At 38.4% G+C, this 21,221-nt stretch overlaps 1 protein-coding gene across 1 annotated transcript; it reads left to right on the top strand.

The window, feature by feature from the left end:
* Positions 1-667: 667 nt before the first annotated feature.
* LOC113070564 (E3 ubiquitin-protein ligase TRIM8-like) lies at positions 668-10,364 on the top strand. Its single transcript, XM_026243961.1, has 6 exons — positions 668-2,501; positions 6,597-6,692; positions 7,007-7,240; positions 7,905-7,936; positions 8,060-8,175; positions 8,309-10,364. The coding sequence occupies exons 1-6, from the start codon at positions 1,929-1,931 to the stop codon at positions 8,950-8,952; spliced, it is 1,695 nt and encodes a 564-aa protein (XP_026099746.1). The 5' UTR covers positions 668-1,928; the 3' UTR covers positions 8,953-10,364.
* The last annotated feature ends 10,857 nt before the right edge of the window (positions 10,365-21,221 follow it).

Consider the following 21,221-nt stretch of genomic DNA (forward strand, 5'->3'; position numbering starts at 1 on the left):
CTCAGATTCACAAAATAGCATATTTTTCTAATTAATTAGTCTCATTAATTAGAGTGGCTGCCTATTTGTGTATTTATACAACAATTTTTACATCACTCAGAACAGAGACGGTCATGATTTGTTCGTTAATGAATCATTGTAATTGAACAAATCTTTTGAATGAATCATTCTCGTTTAGTCACTGAAGTCTCCCCTTTGCCACTCATATTAATGACACGCACATCTGGATGCATAACTTGGTGAAAAGTTCACTGCTAACAATAAAATTAAATCTGAAAAAAAAAATGAATCCTTAATATCCCAAAAACAAAATAACCCAAATCGAAAATGAGACTGAAAACGTAAATTATTACTATTTTTGTTTTATTCACATATCTTTATTTCTTATATTATCTGTGTGTTGCTGTTGTTGTTGTCTCTGTGTCCTGAAAGCTTCTGTTAACAGAACAAATTTCTTTGTGTGTGCTAACATACTTGGCAGCAAAGCTCTTTCTGGTTGTGATTTTAGTGCAAAGATTCAAAAGTTTCGAGTCACTGGGATGATTCAAAATCCCCTCTTATATTCGCGTTATTTCCCTATGGCGATGCCCTTTTAAACAAAGCCCCGCCTCGTTGCTCGAAGCCCCTCCTTTTGGCATGTCAAAGCGGTGATGAGTCACGTGATTGGCGGAGTGGTCGTTGGAAGGGGAGGAGCGAGTGAAGCTCTGTGTGTATTGAAACTCTCTTCTCTGTCCCTGCATTCCAACCCTGATCAAAGCCTGAACGAGAGAAGAGGGGGGAAAAAACATAAATTATACCATGGTGAGATCGGCCCGTTCTGAAGATCGCCCCATGGATGCACGCTCTCAGGAATCGGCCGCGATAGGAATCGGAAGCAGCGAAGAAACGCACGCCTGTAATCCACTTTTGATTTCTTTTAAGGACTAAAGCGAGAGAGAGGCTTGATGGGGGACAAACAGAGACGTTTTATTATCATTTTTAAATAGGGACGCAAGATGGCAGATGACAGACTCCAATAGCGAGAAACACTCAGTTTCGCTTTAAAAAAAGGTTTATTTTTTAATAAAGGTGTAACGTATCGTCTTTTCTCGCCCGAAGAGATCGAAGTGAAGGCACTCGGCAGTCCAGTTTTCTCTAGACTCGGATACATACCAGTGTATGTTCTCACTATGTTCCTTTGTTATAATAAGGGGAAGTCTAGTATGCGCGTAGTCTACATATATTTGTAAGAATTAACCGATTGGTCTGGTTAAGATCGTTGTTTTCTATGAAATTCAGATTTGTAAGACGCTACGGGGGATGTGCGATACGAGCAAGTTACGTTATATTAATATAAAGTGTATCGCACGTCTGTATGGAGAGCTAGCAGAACCATTATAATCCTTTTTGGAAATAAAATGTGTCATTGTGAGGCAATGTCACAATAGCAGCGGACGGAAACAACAAAAGGCTGGACGTGAGAATACTAATTGACTTTCAACAGTTTTTATCAGTCTCTTGTTCGAGGCTGTTCGCGAAAAAACGGCCTGTTTAACGTTACCTAGTAAACGAATAACGTTAGCTGTCAGCAGACTAGATTATTCTTAGATACATAACTAGTGGGCGCAGGAATCGGCCATACGTGTAGAATATGAACTAGTGTGTTGGCATTCAAAGTCACAAGACAGAAAAGTCCACTTTAGTGGTGTGGCAACACAAAATTTTCGCGACGCCTACAGTTGACACGAACGAAGTGGGTGGTAATGATGTTACCTTGAGCTAAAGTGTGCTCAAAGTATACTTTTCTGGAGTATTCACACCCTCATTGGCACAAAGTTGAGGTTTGTGGGATAAAACAACGTCCTTGTGGTTCCCACTCCACCCATTACTGCATCAACAGAGGAGCACCTATTTTATACAGTTTTTACATTGACTTGTCAGCATTAAAGATGGCTGAGAACTGGAAGAACTGTCTGGAAGAGGAGCTCATATGTCCTATCTGTTTAAACGTCTTCTCGGAGCCGGTTCAGCTCCCTTGCAAACACAACTTCTGCCGCATGTGTATCAATGAGGCCTGGTCTAAAGACACAGGAATGGTTCGCTGTCCCGAATGCAACCATGCCTACAGCCAAAAACCAGCTCTGGAGAAGAACCACAAACTGTCCAACATTGTGGAGAAGTTTAATGCGTTAAACGTTGAGAAGACTCCTGCGGTCTTGCACTGCATTCTGTGCCGGCGCGGCCCTCCGCTTCAAGCCCAGAAGGTTTGCCTCAGATGCAATGCGCCCTGCTGCCATTCCCATGTACAGACCCATCTCCAACAACCCTCCTCCAATGCTGGACACTTACTGGTGGACGCCGAGGACGTGCGGGCCTGGAGCTGTCCACAGCACGATGAGTACAGACTATATCATTGTGAAACCGAGCATGTGGCCGTATGCCAATACTGCTGCTTCTCCAGATGTGCTACCAACCATGGCCACGCGGTGTGCGATATAGAAGTCCGACGTAACGATATCAGAGTAAGTGGTCTCAACTTCTTGTGTTCCTTCCCATGCTATGTTCAACATTGTTGTTTTACCTTCAGCTAAAGGTTGTGGTTCACTTCTGGATTTGGTGGAGACGATGACGAGGTTTATCGAGGTGGTATTCTGTCCCATTCCCCCCCTTTTCTTCCATTTGAATGATAAACAATTGGGTAGAGCTGCAAACAATACCGAAGCTCTCCTTTGGGCTTATCTTCCCAGCACAGGTGCATCCTTGCGTGGCATTTTGAGGAGGGGGAGGACTGTGACTGGAGAATTTAATGAAGAGTCTTATTTTCTGTGGCACAGATGAGGGAAAAGGCCAGATTTGGATTTAATTTACCCTTAACAACCCCTTGCATTTTCTAGGCTTGCTGCATCAAAACAACCTGTATTTTCTTGCTTTAAATAATCAGCATTGTACAATGCTATTGAAGATGCTTTTAGAGCCTTTTTATAAACCTAAAACCAAATAAAATTCACAACCAGAATGGGGTTTTAAACTAAATATTATATTTGCTTCAAATATCTCAAAACAAATCAGTTAATTAATACGGGATTATGTTTGATGCTTTTTTTTCCCTTTAGAGTAGCTTTATTTTTGAAGAGGTAAAGCAGTGTGCCTCCAGTTCGATTCATGTGCATGCTGTCAGCATAATTTCCATTTCTGTTGATTATAGAAATCATACGCCATCATTTATCCCATTTCCGTGACAGGAAATGCTAGCAATGACCAATCAATCTACAAAATAAACCCTTGTTGTGTTGTAAACCAAGCTATTTGAAACCAAAACCATGCCCGTTTGGGATGTTTAGGGATTTCCAGAGTTGTTTTTCACAGGTAGGCCTTGTTTGTGAATGTTAAGTTTACTGTGAATGTTTGATTCACATTCACTTCCACATTCATCTGCTACAAGGCAAAATGGCTCTGTCTGAGGCTGTAGCTCAGGGCAAGGTTGCTATTGCCTCATTCACTCTGACCTTGGCGGAAGAGACACTGGTTTGAAATGACAGTGATTTTGAGCACCCTACCCCCATTCCCCCTTGAGAGAGGTCTGTCCTGGATGGCAAGCCAGCACCGCTGCCATGAGGTATTAGGTTCCACCCTCCAGGCTTCTGCCGGCAGCCCGATCTCATCAGTCACTACAATTAGGCCATGGTCTTAGATCCTAGAGCTTCAAAGACATTCTCTGTCTCCATGCGGTTTTCTGCTTCTTGACCTTACTTCTGTTCCTGATTGTTGATGTAGATAAACACCCACTTGATCTGTAAAGGAGTAGATGGTTTCAGAAACCAAACACGTATTGTTGGCCATTGTGATGGACGTCATCAAATTCACTGTATTTCACCACAGATTAAAGAGAGAGTTCACCCAAAATTAAAATTATCATCATTTATTCATCCTTATGTAATTTTGTTCTCCTGCAGAACAGGAAAAATAACCTTTTTGGCTCTACAATGAAAGTCAGTAGGGTCCAAAACAACACTGGACCCAACTGACTTTCATTGAGTGGACAAAAACACATTAATACGTATTTCAGGACACAGGTTTTCTTACAGGTCGTAGTGGTAAGTAACTGATGACCAGATTTCTTGTTTTGGTGAACTATCCCTTTAAATTACCACAGTAAGTGACTTTATAGGGAGAAAATGGCTCCATATGGCTTTAAATGATGTACCACCACTGTAAAATGTATGCAAGATAGATCTCCTGCTATGCTAGGAGTAGTTTGTATGAGTCTGAATTACTGCCAAATGCAATTCCTTGGATCCAAATCTTGGTAATGGATTTACGCCACAAGAAAACCGGTTGATGCACAGACGAGATACATGAAAACAAGTCAGTTTACCCAGTAGTACCATGTGATTGTGGATCCAATTTGTCATGCGCTCAACAAACAAAATCTGTTGAAAGGAAAAGGTTTGGTTACGCGCATCATCGGCAGTGATTGATGTAGTTCATTTTGCACAGAGGGTACAGTCAGCTGTTCTAAGCGTCTGTCAGACGGTGTGATTGAAGATCATTAGTTTGCAGCGCATCCCTCTCTGGGTTTTGCGTTTGTCCTGTAATGCTGCATTCTGAAGACTGACATTGATTCCCTTTGTTTTTACTCTTTGTTGCTGAGATGAATCAGAATTATATAATAGCATTACTCTCGAGTGTGAAGAAAAATACCCAAATTGATTTCTTTGCTTCTGTGAGAATACCTGTTTTGTTTAGGCTTTCATCCCCCCATGTGAGGTTATTAAAATTTGACGTCACGCTACTGAATTAGACATGCCCTCAGTCAACTTTGGCATGCGAGCCCTGTTTTTCGCCTGTAAGCTTTTGAGCATGAAGTGGCTTGATGTGGTTGAGGTTTGTCCTCATTCTACAGGAAGCAGTTTTATCTTTGAGCTAGCCTGCATTCATTACGGAGCTTTGCTCCAAAATACACACACACAGGGTCAACGTGATTTGTCTTTGCCTTGGACGCAGACAAAGACAAAATGGGGAAAGACGGTGTGAAATGAGCCTTCCTTCTTTCTCTTTGCTCTCCTCTATGCTGTCTTTCCTTCTCCTCCTCCTTTTTCCTCCCCCATATTCCCCTCTGAATATACAGATATGAAAAAAAAGAGCTTTGTTGCCATGACAGTACCCCCACCTTCTTTTTGGTGTCTGCCTCTCGCACGAGGCATTTGTTTAATTAAAACTAATTTGGTTTGTTCCTAAGGTGCCACTGAACTTTGTCAGGCGTCGCAAGTTGTTTCTTGATTGTGTTTTTCCCTTTGTTTGCCATTGAATATGAAAGGAAAATAATTGAAATTCCTCTTCAGCCACCAGACCTTCTCCGTGGGGCCTTGACAATTGCATTCATTGAAAAGAAAGGAACAGGAAGTTAGCAAAGTTACATTTATGCCATCGCAACAGAATCGACTTTTTATCTTTTTGTCTTAGTGCTGCATTCTCATATTCTTTATGTAGTTTGTGAAAGAAAAGATTATGCTAGTTAACCAGAATACTAGATTGTTCATTGTCCAGCAATAAAATAAGACTGAAAATTATTTTCTAGTATCAAGAATTCTTAGCTTATGGTTCAAACTGAATTTATATTATAGCATTAGTAATGTAAAAAAGGATCTTGTCGTCTTTTATGAATAATTTGTGTATAGCTTGAATTCTGCTCATTGTCATTAATATATGATCTTTGGGCTGAGCTAAATATTAAAGATTTATTCATTTTACTGGTTATATATAATTAAGCAACATTGTGATTTTAAAGATCATCAAGTGTTCTTAAAAACATATCATTGCAGTAGTTTTGTGATTCTGTTTTGCTTTTTCAGTATAATATTAATAAACGCTTTTAATAGTGTCTCTGATACGTCTTTGTAAGTGTTTTTTTTTTTATGTCAGTGACTTTGTTATACAGTAAATTATACTTTGGTACTGTTTGAAACTGTGTTGTTGTTTTGAAGCATACAAATGAAACCGATTAAATATCATTCTTCCTAGTTTTCAATTCTCATGAAACCCTCATTTCATGCACCAATTTATTATTATACAGTGTCATGCACATAGAGGAATTTCCTTTGTTCTGAAAGTGCCATTTCCACTCCACCCCAGGTCATGTAATTTCATAATATTCTGAAAATGACTGTGGTGGAAATGACATTTTTTTTTTTTTTAAGTGAGGAATAAAATTGACTTGGGTAATTTCATAGCCAGCATTTTATGTCCAAAATATACAAATCATTTTTGCACATTTTGCATAATTGTATATGAATTGCATTGCAGATTGGAAAAGACATATAAAAATATTCTGCTCACAAGTTACATTTGCATTTTTTTTCTTCTCTCCATACGTTTCTTTTTTTCATCTCGAGCATGGTCTTCACTGACGATATTCTTTAAAAACTAGGAGCAGTTTGTTGCAATTTTTTTTTTTTTTTTTTTTTTCTGGTGGAAAATGGTTTATGATTATTTTGGTTGTTTGTTTTTGAATGTAATTGTTTACATTTCTGTTATCAGCCGATTCTGATCCTCTCAATATGGCCAGATATAGTCAAACCAAAACAGTATTGCCCTAATAATATCTTTTTGTGTTTCAGCAAATGCTGATCAAACAGCAGGATCGAATTGAAGACCGGGTTCAGGACATAGAAGAGCAGCTCTACAAATTAGAATCGGACAAATGTCTAATGGAAGTAAGTGTGAAATGTTCATGCTGTACACTGACTAAATCACATTATTGTAAACAGAACAACTGCATCCTTTGCTTTGTGAGCTTTGGAACTAAACACTTAGCACTATTCCTATTACTGTGATCTATGATCACATTAGTACGTTCGTACAGGTTTGAGATCAAGGTTGTGCCTAGTTCTTGTACCAGAACAAATCCACTTCCTTTAGCTCTTCCTAAGCATCCACATAAGATGCAGTCCCTGCTTAACCCCCATTGTTAAGACCAAACTAGACTTGCATAGTAAATAATGGTTTTGTGCCGTCTGTGGAACCTCAGGACAAAGTGCAGAACCTGAAGGAGGAGGTGCAGCTGCAGTATCAGAAAATGCAGCAGCTCTTGGAGGAGGATCTGGGGAAGACCCTGGAGGTCCTGGATAAGGCCCATTCCAAGTTCTGCCAGGAGAACTCTGCGCAGGCCCTGCAGCTTCACCAGAAACAGCAGGAGGCTAAGAAACTGCTCAGCTCCATCCAGATGGTTTTCGATAAGGCCGAGGACATCGGTTTTATGAAGGTGACCTGACTTTTATTGCTGTTGTCAATACTACACAGCCTGTGTTTGTTATAAATGGTGACATTTAGCTGTTTTTTAAAGTGCCTTTGCATTTTGTTATGGTGAGGATGATGAAGAGTATTTTTCTGCCCTGCTGTTATGAGTAAACTCAGATTTATTGTGGACCATGACAGTGTAATAGTAGAAAAGATTCCAGAAAATGATTGTTTTTGGCACCATGTAGAATAGGAATCTTGTCCTTGAATTGCTCTTGTTTTCACTGTAGTCTTATTTTAGTTATTCAATTGACTTGCAAGAAATCAGTTCTGGAATTGTTTTGCTTAATTTGGTGTGCCCAAACCCACACAACAACTGTGTTAGGCAAAGCCCCCACACAACACTGGTGGGTGGAGCCTGCTTGCTGTCTATGTTTATATTTATGTCATGTTTTATTACCGCTATATGGAAATGAAGTTCCCATGCTGATACACAGACAATTTCCATATATATTTATCTCAGTGTATATAATGAAAGATACTATTGCCACCTTCTATATCATATCATAATCATTTTTATGAACATTTTATATAATTACATAGTTTTTGTTGTTTTATCTTTTCTTTTGTATTTTATGTGCAGGAACCCTGTTATTGAAATGTATAATACCTTTTTTATTTTTTTTTAGAACACAAAATCTGTGAAAATACTAATGGACAGGTGAGTCACTGCAGAGTTTTCATACATGAACCATTATCATAAGGTTCATTAGTCATCATTCGTATTTTTTCATTGTGTTTAGTGTAACAATTAACTTGCATGTTTAATTTTCTTGGACTCTAGGTCTCAACCGTATGTGGGCAGCACATTGTCACCATACAAAGTGGGCAGCCTCAACTCCAAACTCTTTCTGTCTGAAATCTCTAAAAGAGAGAAGAACCTCTGCAAGATGCTGGAAGGTATGCATTAAAAAATACATATATTCAAGTATTAATTATATTAAACCTTCTGATGTTGCATCCAGCTGCTCTTTTTGTTTTTAAATAATTAACCGTTTCTGTAAAACATTTTTTTTATCCTTGTCATTTCCAGCTCCGTTCAGTGCTCCTGCAAACTTTTTCCAGAGTATTCCGGCGTACCTGTGCGAGAAGCGCAGGCATTCAGTGGCGTTTCCTGAAGGCAGCGGCAGCACCCGAGCGGGCGCTAGCTTCATGGACTCTTCCTCCTCATCAGGCCCTGTGGCTGCCAAGCAGCCGTGCCTGAGTCTCACTCAGGGCTCTGCCCCAGGCGAAGGTCAGTCCTCCCAGCAAGCTCTAGGGCCGTGTGGCTCCACCCAACACGTAGGAAGCAGCAGCTCAGCCTCCGGCTCCCAACCCTTACAGCACTCTGCCTCGGTATTCCCACATTCCCATTACCCAAACGGCAGCTCTTCCCAGCTGTCCCAATATGGAGCGCGGAAGATCTTGATGTGCACAGTCGATAACTGTTACTGCTCAGGGGTGCCCTCTGTGTCCAATCACCGCGGACATCCTCCTTACCCTCGCTCCAGCTCCTTCCCCTGGCCAGTAAGCTCGCAGGAATACTCCCATGCCCCCCTGCCCTCGGCCCCGGCCATGTCCCAGTCTCTCCAGAGCCTGTCCATGCGTGACTGGATTGATGCCTCTCAGTCGCACAGGCACGCTGACTTCTACAGCCTCTACGGTCAGTCTTCCACCAAGCATTACGTCACCAGTTAACCCCTGCTCCAGTGACTGCTGCCAGTCACCAAATGGGACATCTTTTTCTGCTGAGAGAAGTCTTAAAGAGATGCATGTGGGGCATTTTTGTATGCAGACCTTATCAATCATTTAGAATTAACATGGATGAACTGCTGAAGTCCGAGAGCAGTGAAAAAGAAAGTTAATATCACAAAGTCAAGCATAGCTTTGCACATTATTTAGGCACTAATGGTGTTGTGATTATGTACCATGAACTCAAGTTGCTCTTATAAAAATAACACACAATGTTTGCAAGAGATGCAGAGATGATGGAGGATGCTGTCTTTTGTCGAATCGTCAATAATGTTGCACTTTCTTTGTAAGATCCAAATTTTCGCAATTAGCGTTGACTCATCAGGGGAAACGATGGAAGTCCGCAGTAAAACCATTAAGTCAGCTCTTAATGAAACTTAAGGCAATTTCCTCTTGAGAGAATTGTAGCCCACACAGTTTTATTAACTTCACATGGTTGTCATTTTTTAGAACACCCATGTGCAAAAACTCTGTATAGTTTCCCAACCTTCCATATTTTAGCTTTCATTTTGTTTAAGTGTGGCCTTTTTATTCATCACAAATAGCACAAGCACATGTTTAATTTGAACCATTCTTAAATGTTTTTTAACCAACCCGGAAACTGGAACAGCACAACATTGTCATCGCCGCCATTGTTCACTTGACCTTCCCTACTGAATGAAGCTTTTTTTTTAATGGAAATGCCCTTCACTTTGGTTCACAGTCCTCTCCTTAAGCTTCCAAAGTAACTGAGAACGCGCCTCCACCCACAACCTTCAATCTGGTCCCCATCCAGACGGCGCTGTGTCTCTCTCACGCCCTTCAAAGCCACAGAAACGCTCCCCTTTACATCCTGTATGTTAAACGCAGGATACATTGGTTTTGCATTCTTTCGTTTACCCGTGGCCTCTCATTATATCTGACTCAACAGTGGCTTTAGCGCAAACGTGTCAGCCGAAAACGAAAAGGCCTGTGTTCAGAGGGGTCATGGTGCACTTGATGCCTCTGCATTTACTGTCAATGCTGTAATTGTTCTTCCTTGTGTTTAATGCCATTTCCGGCTCCAAGCAACGGAGCCTCTGGCTTCCTGTTTGTTACTGAGTGCATGTGGAAAAGAGTTTATGAGCACTTGTAAAAAAAAAAAATATAACTGTTAGCAGTTATAAAATGACTTTTGAAACAGGGAATTAAGTTTTTTTCTTTTTTTTTTTTTGATCTACTTAAGAGAAACATTGACCAAATGAACGTTTCAAAACTAACTGAATACTTGGGATAAAATGGAGGGATTTTCTGTTGTAAATATTTTGTGAAATGAAAATGAAAGACTTGTAATTTGGAAAGATCCTTGTTGAAATAAATGCTAATTTCAAGCTTAAAAAGTTCTTTTTTCACAGTTTCATTGTTTTTGTGCTGTATAATGAATCTTAACCGTAAGTTCTTCATGTGTGTGTTGCAGATTTAAAATTGACTTTATTGCTAACATTACTATGGTAACACTTACAGTTAACACTTAATTTATATGTGTAAAACAAATTATTAATGCTTCCAGGCTAGACCAGGCTTAAGAAATGCTGTTAACATGTAAATGAATTTGAAAAAAGGTGCTCTATTTTCACTTTTAAAATTTCAGAAAGACCGTGAAGCCATTTTCAATGCACAAAGGTTTTGTTGGAAAAGATCAAGGTGGTTAAACCTAAAACCCATTAAACAAAATGAAAGCGAAAACATGCAAATGAGTCAAAGTCAAAATGCCCTTTGCCTCAGTTTATTGATTTCCAGACAAAAATTTGCCTCAGTTTATTGATTTCTAGACAAAAAATGTAGGTCATCAGTGGTTAGATTTTCATTTTCATCTCTAAACTGACAGCGACCCATTCACTTTTGATGTGACTAACACACCAGAACTACTGCACTTCTAGAAAAGCCTTTTTAAATGTATTTTTTCTCCTTTTAAAGTTTCTGCTAAATGTGAGGTTAAATGCAAATAAGGATTCACTAGCTTTAGCATAATGTAGACACAGCCACCTGTCAGTGCTTATACAGTGGCATGTGAAAAATTGGAGACAAATAGTGGGTGTGATCTGCATGTGCTGACATTTGCTGTTTCTGCTAAGCCAGTGGAAATAATTCATGTATATGCAACTAACAAAAATGAAAGCCTGTTCAGTTTGTTTTCTCTGTGTGTGTGTATATGTGAAGAGAACCAAAGATTTATTAACAATCTTTATGACTAAATCCGAGTGATCTGAATTGGATGCCTCCCTCTCACATGTGGCTACATGTGGAGCAAGGTGCTGTATGTGTGTGTGCGTATCTGCAAGAATGAGTCTTCGGTGATGTTTGTATAACTTGAGAGTGAGCAGGGTTTCGTCTCCCCCCCCCCCCCCTCCTTCGGGTTTTCTTTCTTGAAAGGATGTCAGATGCCTGACTCTTAAATAGCAGCTCAGCATTTTTAGTGCATCACATGGCAAACAGAAAAGAAAGACTGAGATATTTGTAGATCGGAGCACAGAATAGACCGACAAAAAGGAATAAGAAAACATCTGGCTTCTTTGAAGGCTGCACAATTTATCAGTGCACTGCACAAAAAACGCTTCTGTACGGCCAGTTTCCCCATTGGAAAAGACTGTATATGACTGTTTGCTAGTATGTGCTACTGCTAGCAAAGAGCACAGCCGTCACACTAATACAGTACTTCTGAATATGATGCAAGGTGAAATAAAGGTCAATGCTTGAGTGTTAATATGAGCATATGAATTGTATGTGTCATGACATTTGATTAGTTTAGGGAAGTAACTGGCAAAAAGTATAGAACCATTATTCTAACTTAGCTAAATTTTTTACTAGCATGACAGTAGTACAGCCATTTTCAAAATATTAATACTTTTTTTTTCTTTTAAAGTGTTTGCAAACCAAATGTTATCACATAAAATATTATATATTTTGAATGCATTATTAGTTTTGTGCATAACAATGTGATTAATCGCAGACAATTATATAATTAATCATGATTTAAAAGTCATATTGGCGGCATTGAACATAAACAATGCCACTGAACCAAACAGAACTCGTGGATGGACTTGGCGAAAAAACGTAGTTCACTATGTTGGGATAAGAAATCCCAACGTAGCGAACCAGCAAAAAGACCAGCATAAACCAGCAAAAGGCCCGGCATAAACCAGCAAAAAGACCAGCATAAACCAGCAAAAGACCAGCATAAACCAGCAAAAAGACCAGCAAAGGTCCAGCTTAAACCAGCAAAGGACCAGCTCAAACCAGCATCCCGGCGTCAAAACAAACTGTACCTAACCAGCATATGCTGTTTTTTTCAACAGTTCAATCGGCAACAAAAGAAGAAAAAACTCCTATGGATCTTTACCACCTATTAACTTGTTTATCAAAATATTGCACCCTTTCCTGCTTACTAAGTCCTTCTCTGATTTAGCAGCTTCCACATGTTTTTCCCCCCATGGTTTAGACATCATAAATAAGCAGAACAATGTTTTCAGTAGTACATTAGCCTGTAATCTATGCTGTTTTTTTACATCCGAGTATCTCCTATATGGCTGCACATCCCGGTAACTGACCAGAACGCATACTAAGCACTCTTGATACTCCTACTATACTTTTACATAGCAGAAAACTATGTAAGAAGGCTGTGGTTCAAATTTCAGCAAATAACAAGTTTGACATTAGAAAAAGTTGGTTTTATGATTTGTGACCATTTAAAAGACATTAATTGCTATATTTATATAGTCAAGATGACATTCATCATAAAGCAGTGTTGCTGTTTATTATAATAATATTGCATTAAATGGCTTATGGTTAGCTTCTTTTCCTTAGTAGCTTAGCTTGTAGTAGCTAACTGCTTTTTTAAATAGTTACCTTGACTCGGTAGCTTCAGACGATACATTTACAAACACCGCTTTTTGTGTTGTCAATGTGACTGAAAGTGTCTTTCAGTTAAAAGCTCTTGTGTAGTTATCATTCTTGGTGTGAACAGGCCTTAAGTACATACTAAAGTACATACTTTACACCAAGAATGATAACATTAATTACAGTAGTTCCCAGAAATGTTCAAGTTCTTTAAAATAGTTTTTACTGTACATTAGCAAAAAAACAAACAAACAAAAAAACCCTTCTGAAAGTGATTCCTACAATATTGTTCCTCTGTTTCGTTATCATCATAACTGTGGTCTGGACTTCCCTAGTTGAATGATTATTAAAGTGTACGTTTTAGTTATCGTTAGGACTAGAACGATAACAATAATGATAATTATTCATCATCTGCTGCTTTGAATGCCCAAACTTTTTAAAGTCAGGTGGATTCTGATTGGATCTCAACGTTTTTATGTTTCTTCAGCTGAAAAAATAATCATTCTGAAAGTAATTCCAACAATATGGTTTCTCTATATCATGTCAGCATCGCTAAGCTGTGGAATGGACTTCACATAGAAATAAGATGATTATTAAAACTTCATCATTATCGTCAACCTTTCAGTGTTTGCAGCAGTGATCTATCATAGGATACAGCTTTTTTTTTTCCTCTGGGTGTGGCACTCTGAAATATCTCACAAACTGTTTTAATGCCACTAGCGACTGCCTTATGTTCTTTTGGTATGAGTTCTTCTCATATGGTTTTATATTCAGTAGCTGCTTTTGAGGATTAATGTAATCAGAACTTCTATTAGAAGGTCTCGGAGGAAAATTGTTGTCTATTATTTGATGGAAAGATTTGCTCTTAGGCAATGATACCCTCTTTTCTTTCTAAACCGGTTTTCACAGTCCAAAATACCTCGGCTGTCCACTGCCACTGTGATTTGTGTGTGAATGTGAGTGTGTGAGTGTGTGTGTTGGCTCTCAGTGTTATTGTGAGCTCCCTTAGCTGTGCTTATGAGAAAGAAACAATCCGTAGTGAAACTATTTTACAGGAGGAAACTTTGCCCACAAAGCCCAGAATATCTTTGTGCACTGGGCTATTTTAACTGTCTTGAAATGCAGGCACAGGTTATAATCCTAAAAGTCCAGCTGAGCTCAGGTTAACATGTGGACCCTGGCCTCCAGCATGTGCCTTTTTTTTTGCTGATGCCTGCCTCAAGACAGTCTTCTTCATCGTATGCCCTTTTTCAGCCCTCAACTGCGCTGAAGGAGGGAGTGTGTGTCATATCTTGTTGAAATGCCTTTGGTCATATTTCAGAGGAATCTGTCTCTGCTGGCACCATGAAATTATTCGGCTAGCCCCTGCGGTGAGTTGCTTTCAGTGTGTGTGTGTGTGTGTATGTGTGCAAGGGCATTAGTGAAGAAGATTTTTATGACCTCAGGGCGTTACTTCATATGAATGAATCTATGTTAATGTCAATGAGGCAATTTATGTCTCCAGCTAAAAAAATAAAAAATGCTAGTTAGAGGCCGGCTGCTTCCTTATGAACGATCAAAGTTGTCATGCCACCACGTCTGTCGTCTGCACACTTATGCCGAGAATGTGTTGTTTGAGTCTGGAAGAATGACGGGGGAGTGGGTCGTCATGATGGGAGAAGCTGAGAAAGCCACTCTGATGTCTCACGGACGTGACAGCGGATCTGATGAAAGTGAGTTTGCCAGATGTCTTAACTGACGATTTGCTAGCTCCAGGACAGATGTCTAAGCCATTGAAGCTAATGATTTAAGACTTGATTTAATAGAAGTGGTAATGACATTAATCAAAGAGATGCTTTTGGTTTGGCAGAAATGTGCAGTGATGATACTGCAAAGTTAAAAGACTGAACATTTCTGTAAGGAGAGGGCCACCAGCTGCAAGGAATGGAAGATGCATCTTAGTGCAGCTTTTTGATCTGTTTTTTTTTTTTTTTTTTTTTGAACACAGAATTCACAAGCCATTTTATTTCCATAATGTATTATTTCGTATTTCTGCATGAAATTATATTAAAATATAACATATATATACAGTATTGTTCAAAATAATAGCAGTACAATGTGACTAATCAGAATAATCAAGGTTTTTAGTATATTTTTTATTGCTACGTGGCAAACAAGTTACCAGTAGGTTCAGTAGATTGTCAGAAAACAAACAAGACCCAGCATTCATGATATGCACGCTCTTAAGGCTGTGCAATTGGGCAATTAGTTGAAAGGGGTGTGTTCAAAAAAATAGCAGTGTCTACCTTTGACTGTACAAACTCAAAACTATTTTGTACAAACATTTTTTTTGGGGGGGATTTAGCAATCCTGTGAATCACTAAACTAATATTTAGTTGTAGGACCACAGTTTTTTAAAACTGCTTGACACCTGTGTGGCATGGAGTCAACCAACTTGTGGCACCTCTCAGCTGTTATTCCACTCCATGATTCTTTAACAACATTCCACAATTCATTCACATTTCTTGGTTTTGCTTCAGAAACAGCATTTTTGATATCACCCCACAAGTTCTCAATTGGATTAAGGTCTGGAGATTGGGCTGGCCACTCCATAACATTAATTTTGTTGGTTTGGAACCAAGACTTTGCCCATTTACTAGTGTGTTTTGGGTCATTGTCTTGTTGAAACAACCATTTCAAGGGCATGTCCTCTTCAGCATAGGGCAACATGACCTCTTCAAGTATTTTAACATATGCAAACTGATCCATGATCCCTGGTATGCGATAAATAGGCCCAACACCATAGTAGGAGAAACATGCCCATATCATGATGCTTGCACCTCCATGCTTCACTGTCTTCACTGTGTACTGTGGCTTGAATTCAGAGTTTGGGGGTCGTCTCACAAACTGCCTGTGGCCCTTGGACCCAAAAAGAACAATCTTACTCTCATCAGTCCACAAAATGTTCCTCCATTTCTCTTTAGGCCAGTTGATGTGTTCTTTGGCAAATTGTAACCTCTTCTGCACATGCCTTTTTTTTAACAGAGGGACTTTGCGGGGGATTCTTGAAAATAGATTAGCTTCACACAGACGTCTTCTAACTGTCACAGTACTTACAGGTAACTCCAGACTGTCTTTGATCATCCTGGAGGTGATCATTGGCTGAGCCTTTGCCATTCTGGTTATTCTTCTATCCATTTTGATGGTTGTCTTCCGTTTTCTTCCACGTCTCTCTGGTTTTGCTCTCCATTTTAAGGCATTGGAGATCATTTTAGCTGAACAGCCTATCATTTTTTGCACCTCTTTATAGGTTTTCCCCTCTCTAATCAACTTTTTAATCAAAGTACGCTGTTCTTCTGAACAATGTCTTGAACGACCCATTTTCCTCAGCTTTCAAATGCATGTTCAACAAGTGTTGGCTTCATCCTTAAATAGGGGCCACCTGATTCACACATGTTTCTTCACAAAATTGATGACCTCAGTGATTGAATGCCACACTGCTATTTTTTTGAACACACACCTTTCAACTAATTCAACTAATTGCCCAATTGCACAGCCTTAAGAGCGTGCATATCATGAATGCTGGGTCTCATTTGTTTTCTGAGAATCTACTGAACCTACTGGTAACTTGTTTGCCACGTAGCAATAAAAAATATACTAAAAACCTTGATTATTCTGGTTAGTCACATTGTACTGCTATTATTTTGAACAAGACTGTATATATATATATATATATATATATATATATATATATGTGTGTGTGTGTGTGTGTGTGTGTGTGTGTGTGTGTGTGTGTGTGTGTGTGTGTGTTAAAAAGTGATAAATATATTATGGAGACAAAAAAATGTAATATTTATTTCTGAAATTTATTATATAATGCAATTGTACTAAATCTAGTGTTATTTCAGTATTTTATTTTTGTTTTTCAGTTTTATTTAGTTTTATGTGCTTTTGTCATTTCAATGTAGCTTTAATATATTTTAGTTTTAGTAATTTTAGTACTTTAACTTTTTATTTTATTTCATTTAGTTGCCAAGGCACATATGTAATTTTGTACTTTTAAGATTTAAGGTTCAAGATTAAGTTTGCCATTTTATTTTAATCCAGCTTTACTTTATTATTATTTTTTTAATATTTTCTTTTAATATAATTTTTGTTAATAAAAACTTCATGATGTTATTTTTTTTACAGCCTATGCAAATTAGTTTTTTATTACTGTTAAAAATAGTGTTGTTATTATGGACAATTAATCTCTTGATATCTGACCAGAAGCAAAAATAAATAGTTGTGTTACTCAATTTGATGAATGTGGAATAACAACATGCTTCATTAATTAAGTGCACACAATTATTCTTATTTTTTTTTGTGTGTGCGCCTATGGTGGTACTACAATAGACTATTGAACAGTCTATGCAGCATTACGTCAAACAAGTGTGGGCTCAAAGGAGGACCACAGGGCTGAAGGCCACGTTTCGGACAGGGCCAAGGAAAGTAATTTCTAAGGTGGAGCATATTATTACATTTTTATGAAAGATTCTGAATATAACATTCACTGATGAATCATGCAAAGTAAGACCAAGAATGTGTATTAAGAAATTCAAATGGAGTAAATTCTGATTTCACATTGACTCCTGGTTAATACCAGCTTTTTAAAGCTTTAGTTCAAAATAGGAGAATGCCAGTTGTTTTTGCCTAATTTTACTTTTGAGACGAAGGGATTTTGAAATGCTCAGCCTGTTTTTAATACTTAATAGATCTCTGCTCTTTGTCTGTGCCCCTGGCTAGATTTATGTCATGGCTACTGCTTAAGGGGGCTGTTTTCCCTCTCACATGGTAACAAATTTGACTGTTGTTTGATGTAAATGAACAGGGATTAGTTATTTCTAGCACAGGAAGGGGTTATGCTATTTTACAGATTTCCAAAGAGATTAGACATTATTATAAATCGTTTTTTGGCCTATTAGTGACTGTATTGCATTTTTTCCATATTATTTCTCACTTATATCATGGAAACTGGCATGGAAATTCTGTGAGTGAGCTCCATTAATATCACACCTGTGTGCCAGCACTGTTTTATCTGTTTTCTCCTGTATTTCTGTCTGCCGAAAGAATGAGCAGCAGGATGGTGGTGATGAGCTCCACTCCCCTGTGTGTGTCAGTGGAGATGCTGGGAACCCTGTGACCCAGATCATCCCTCCACACAGGCCCACTGTAATTTAACACCAGCCCCATCTCCCCCCTCCTCTCCTATGCCAACCCTCACTGGGCCCAATGATCTGACACAGACACCTGTGTGTCTCTCCTGGCGTTGCTTTTATTTCTTTTTCTCTCCCGCCTCCCCCCGCATCTCTTTAATCATTCCTCTCCCTCTGTTTGACAGCCTCAGTGATGCTAACGTGGGTGTACTAGCCAGAAAACTAAAAGAAAGAAAAGGTGAGCTCAAACACAAGTTGAAGACACATGGTCTGTATAATCAATACTTAGGAAACCTGTAACACATATGGAAGGCAAAAGTATTGGCATTGTGTGTGAGAATGAGCCTTATCATGGTGTGGGGGAGTGGGCATTCCCTGCAAGCTCTTTTGGCATGATTTGTTTGCTGCAACTCTTTGATTGCTGGAATTTTCTGAACAGCATCATGGGTAATGTAGTTTTCCACCACAAATGTATCTGTTAAACATTATTATTTAAAATAATATATCATTTCAAATAACAGAAGGCAGAAGCATCTTTTATTGCCAATAAAAAAAAGAAATTTTGAAAAATTCTGAAACCTGACTGTTGCACTATGGAAATAAAGCTGAGGACAAATAGAATATAGTTGTTGGTAGCCACTGACTTCCATAGTATGGAATAAAAAAAATATATTAGAAGTCTATGGCTACCAGCAACTGTTTGGTTACCAACGTTCTTCAAAATATCTTGTTTTGTGTTAAATAGAAGAATGAAATGTGGGTCCGTAACTGATTTATAAGTTTATTTTTATTTTTTGGAGTGAACTACCCCTTTAAGTCAAAAACAGTTCAACTTTTCAAAGCACATCTTCAGACTTCTGCATTCCGTCCCGTTCAACTGCATCTAGCTTTTTTAGTTTTTGAATGCGAGAACGCTGTCTGTGTAAACGGCTGCTAAGGCCTCAGGGTGGTTCTATTCATGCAGCAGCTGCAAAACAGCTGCCTGATTCCCATCAAAATGCACAGTAAAAAAAAAAAGAAACAAGAAGTTTACTGTGCAAACCCCTCCCCCTCAAACCACATGCTTATGTATGGTAGCACATGGACAGGAGCTATCGACCCTCTTAGACCGCACATCCAGAACAGCGTGCAGACTTACAGAACATTCCATGTGTTTCCAGAATGATAACGCTGTCATTAGGTGCACATCTGAATCTGCCGAGATGATCCCGATGATCTCCGATACCGTGGCGCCTGTGGAAAAGCTTGACTGCTCGGTGCAGGAAGAGGAGATCTGAGTGGGTGTTGGGCCTTTTGTGTCGGGCTGAGGTGCATAATTATGTCTCCTTCACTGCACCCCTCTGACAGCCAGTATTTTAATGGCACTCAATAACAGAGGTGCTATACTGCCTGAACTGACGATTAAACCGCTGTGAGTGTTTGAGTCTGTGAGTGTGCTGATAAGGCCACACAACAAATCTCTGTCCACATATCCATATATATATATATATATATATATATATATACATACACACACATATATATATAAAGATATAATATACTGAAATGTATGATCATTTTATACATTTAGGGGTGTTCAAATATACAGGCTATCTGTTTTTGAAACTACAAAGGAATGAATCCAAGGCTTTCACCGACAAGATAATATCTTACTGAGTGTGTTAAAATCCAGCATGGTCATAACAGAAATAAATGAAGCCCAATGAGAAGACTATATCCCATCAAGGAGATAAAAATCAATGTTGCCCTTTAATTTGTGCAACTTTATAGGCTCAATCAGGCCCCTCTGAGTTGCTATGGTTACGTAGACTGCAGGATGTTTTTGCAAGAAAGCTGGTCTGAGCCTCTTGACCTTAGATAAGATGTGATCGACCACTAATCAAACCCTGGACTATTGCATTTCCATCATAGGAGCACATGCAGAGGAGCACCAACTAATTAACTAATGTGGCCTCTTGTGGTTTAAGTCATGGAAAATATCAAGGTCAGTCTGTCATTTTAGCAAAACGAGTGATCAGGACGTACAATGCAAATTTTTCAATCTTTATTTTGTGATAATGAATAATGGTAATAAATTATCCCAATCAGAATTAGCTTTATTGCCAGGTATGTTCACACATACGAGGAATTTGTTTTCGTGACAGATGGCTACAATAAATAAAATTAAACCCATACACTGTTACTGAACAGTTTGATATAATTAAGATTTTTTTATGTTTTTGAAAAAAGTTTGAAAGTGAAAAGACATTTGATGAAAAATACAATAAAAACAGTAATATTGTGAAATATCAATGTTATTAAACAATATCTAGGAGGACCCACTGATTAACCTTTATTTTATTTTTTTTATAAATTCTTTTGGACAACTAGGCATATCATTGAAATTCTAAAGCTAGACAAACCTATTCATTTGAAAAAAAATATATATATATATATATATTGTTAGAATTAAAACGAAATGAACATTACATAAAGAAAAATGTATTAATAAAACTAAAATAAAAAATAATACAATTAAAAAATGATAAATTAAAATAAATCTTTTTTTGAGTGACAATTTATTGCATGTTTGGACAGAGAAATCGTCCCATCTTAAGATGGCAAGAGTGCATTCCACTGGAATTTGAATTATTTAAAAAGAAAAGAGCTCTTTGATTCTTACGTTTTGTTCACGAATGAACACAGCTACATATTGAAGCCTAAATACACGTGGTCGCATTACTTCAAGTGACCATCATCATGCTTCTGACTCTTTTAGTACTTATTTAAACATTTTCACTAAATGTTTGAGTTAAAATAGTTTGCCAGAGTAGAGTGCAATGAGGCTGTGAAAGTGAACTTGTTTTTCAGAACAAGTGAAAGCTATTATAAAAAAATCACAAGGTAACTTGTTTCCAGGTTTTAGCTTACAAAAAAACACCATCTCTATATGGTATGAGGTGCCAATAAGATTACAGTTACATATAAAAAATTAGATATAAAAAAGCGGTTAACTCTAACTACCACAACTATTCTAAAACTAGAAGCCTAGGCCTCTCACAGCAGAATTCGGAAAGGTACTGTCTTTCTACTCTGGCTTGTTTAAGGGCCAGATGGAAGAAAAAGCCTGTGGACAAGAATGCTGGATGAGGGCTGGGTCCTTCACACTAGGATGCAGAAGGAGGTATAGAGGCCTGTCTAATTGCC

This window comes from Carassius auratus, unplaced genomic scaffold (genome assembly GCF_003368295.1).
Source record: "Carassius auratus strain Wakin unplaced genomic scaffold, ASM336829v1 scaf_tig00004576, whole genome shotgun sequence".
NCBI classification, from domain to species: domain Eukaryota; kingdom Metazoa; phylum Chordata; class Actinopteri; order Cypriniformes; family Cyprinidae; genus Carassius; species Carassius auratus.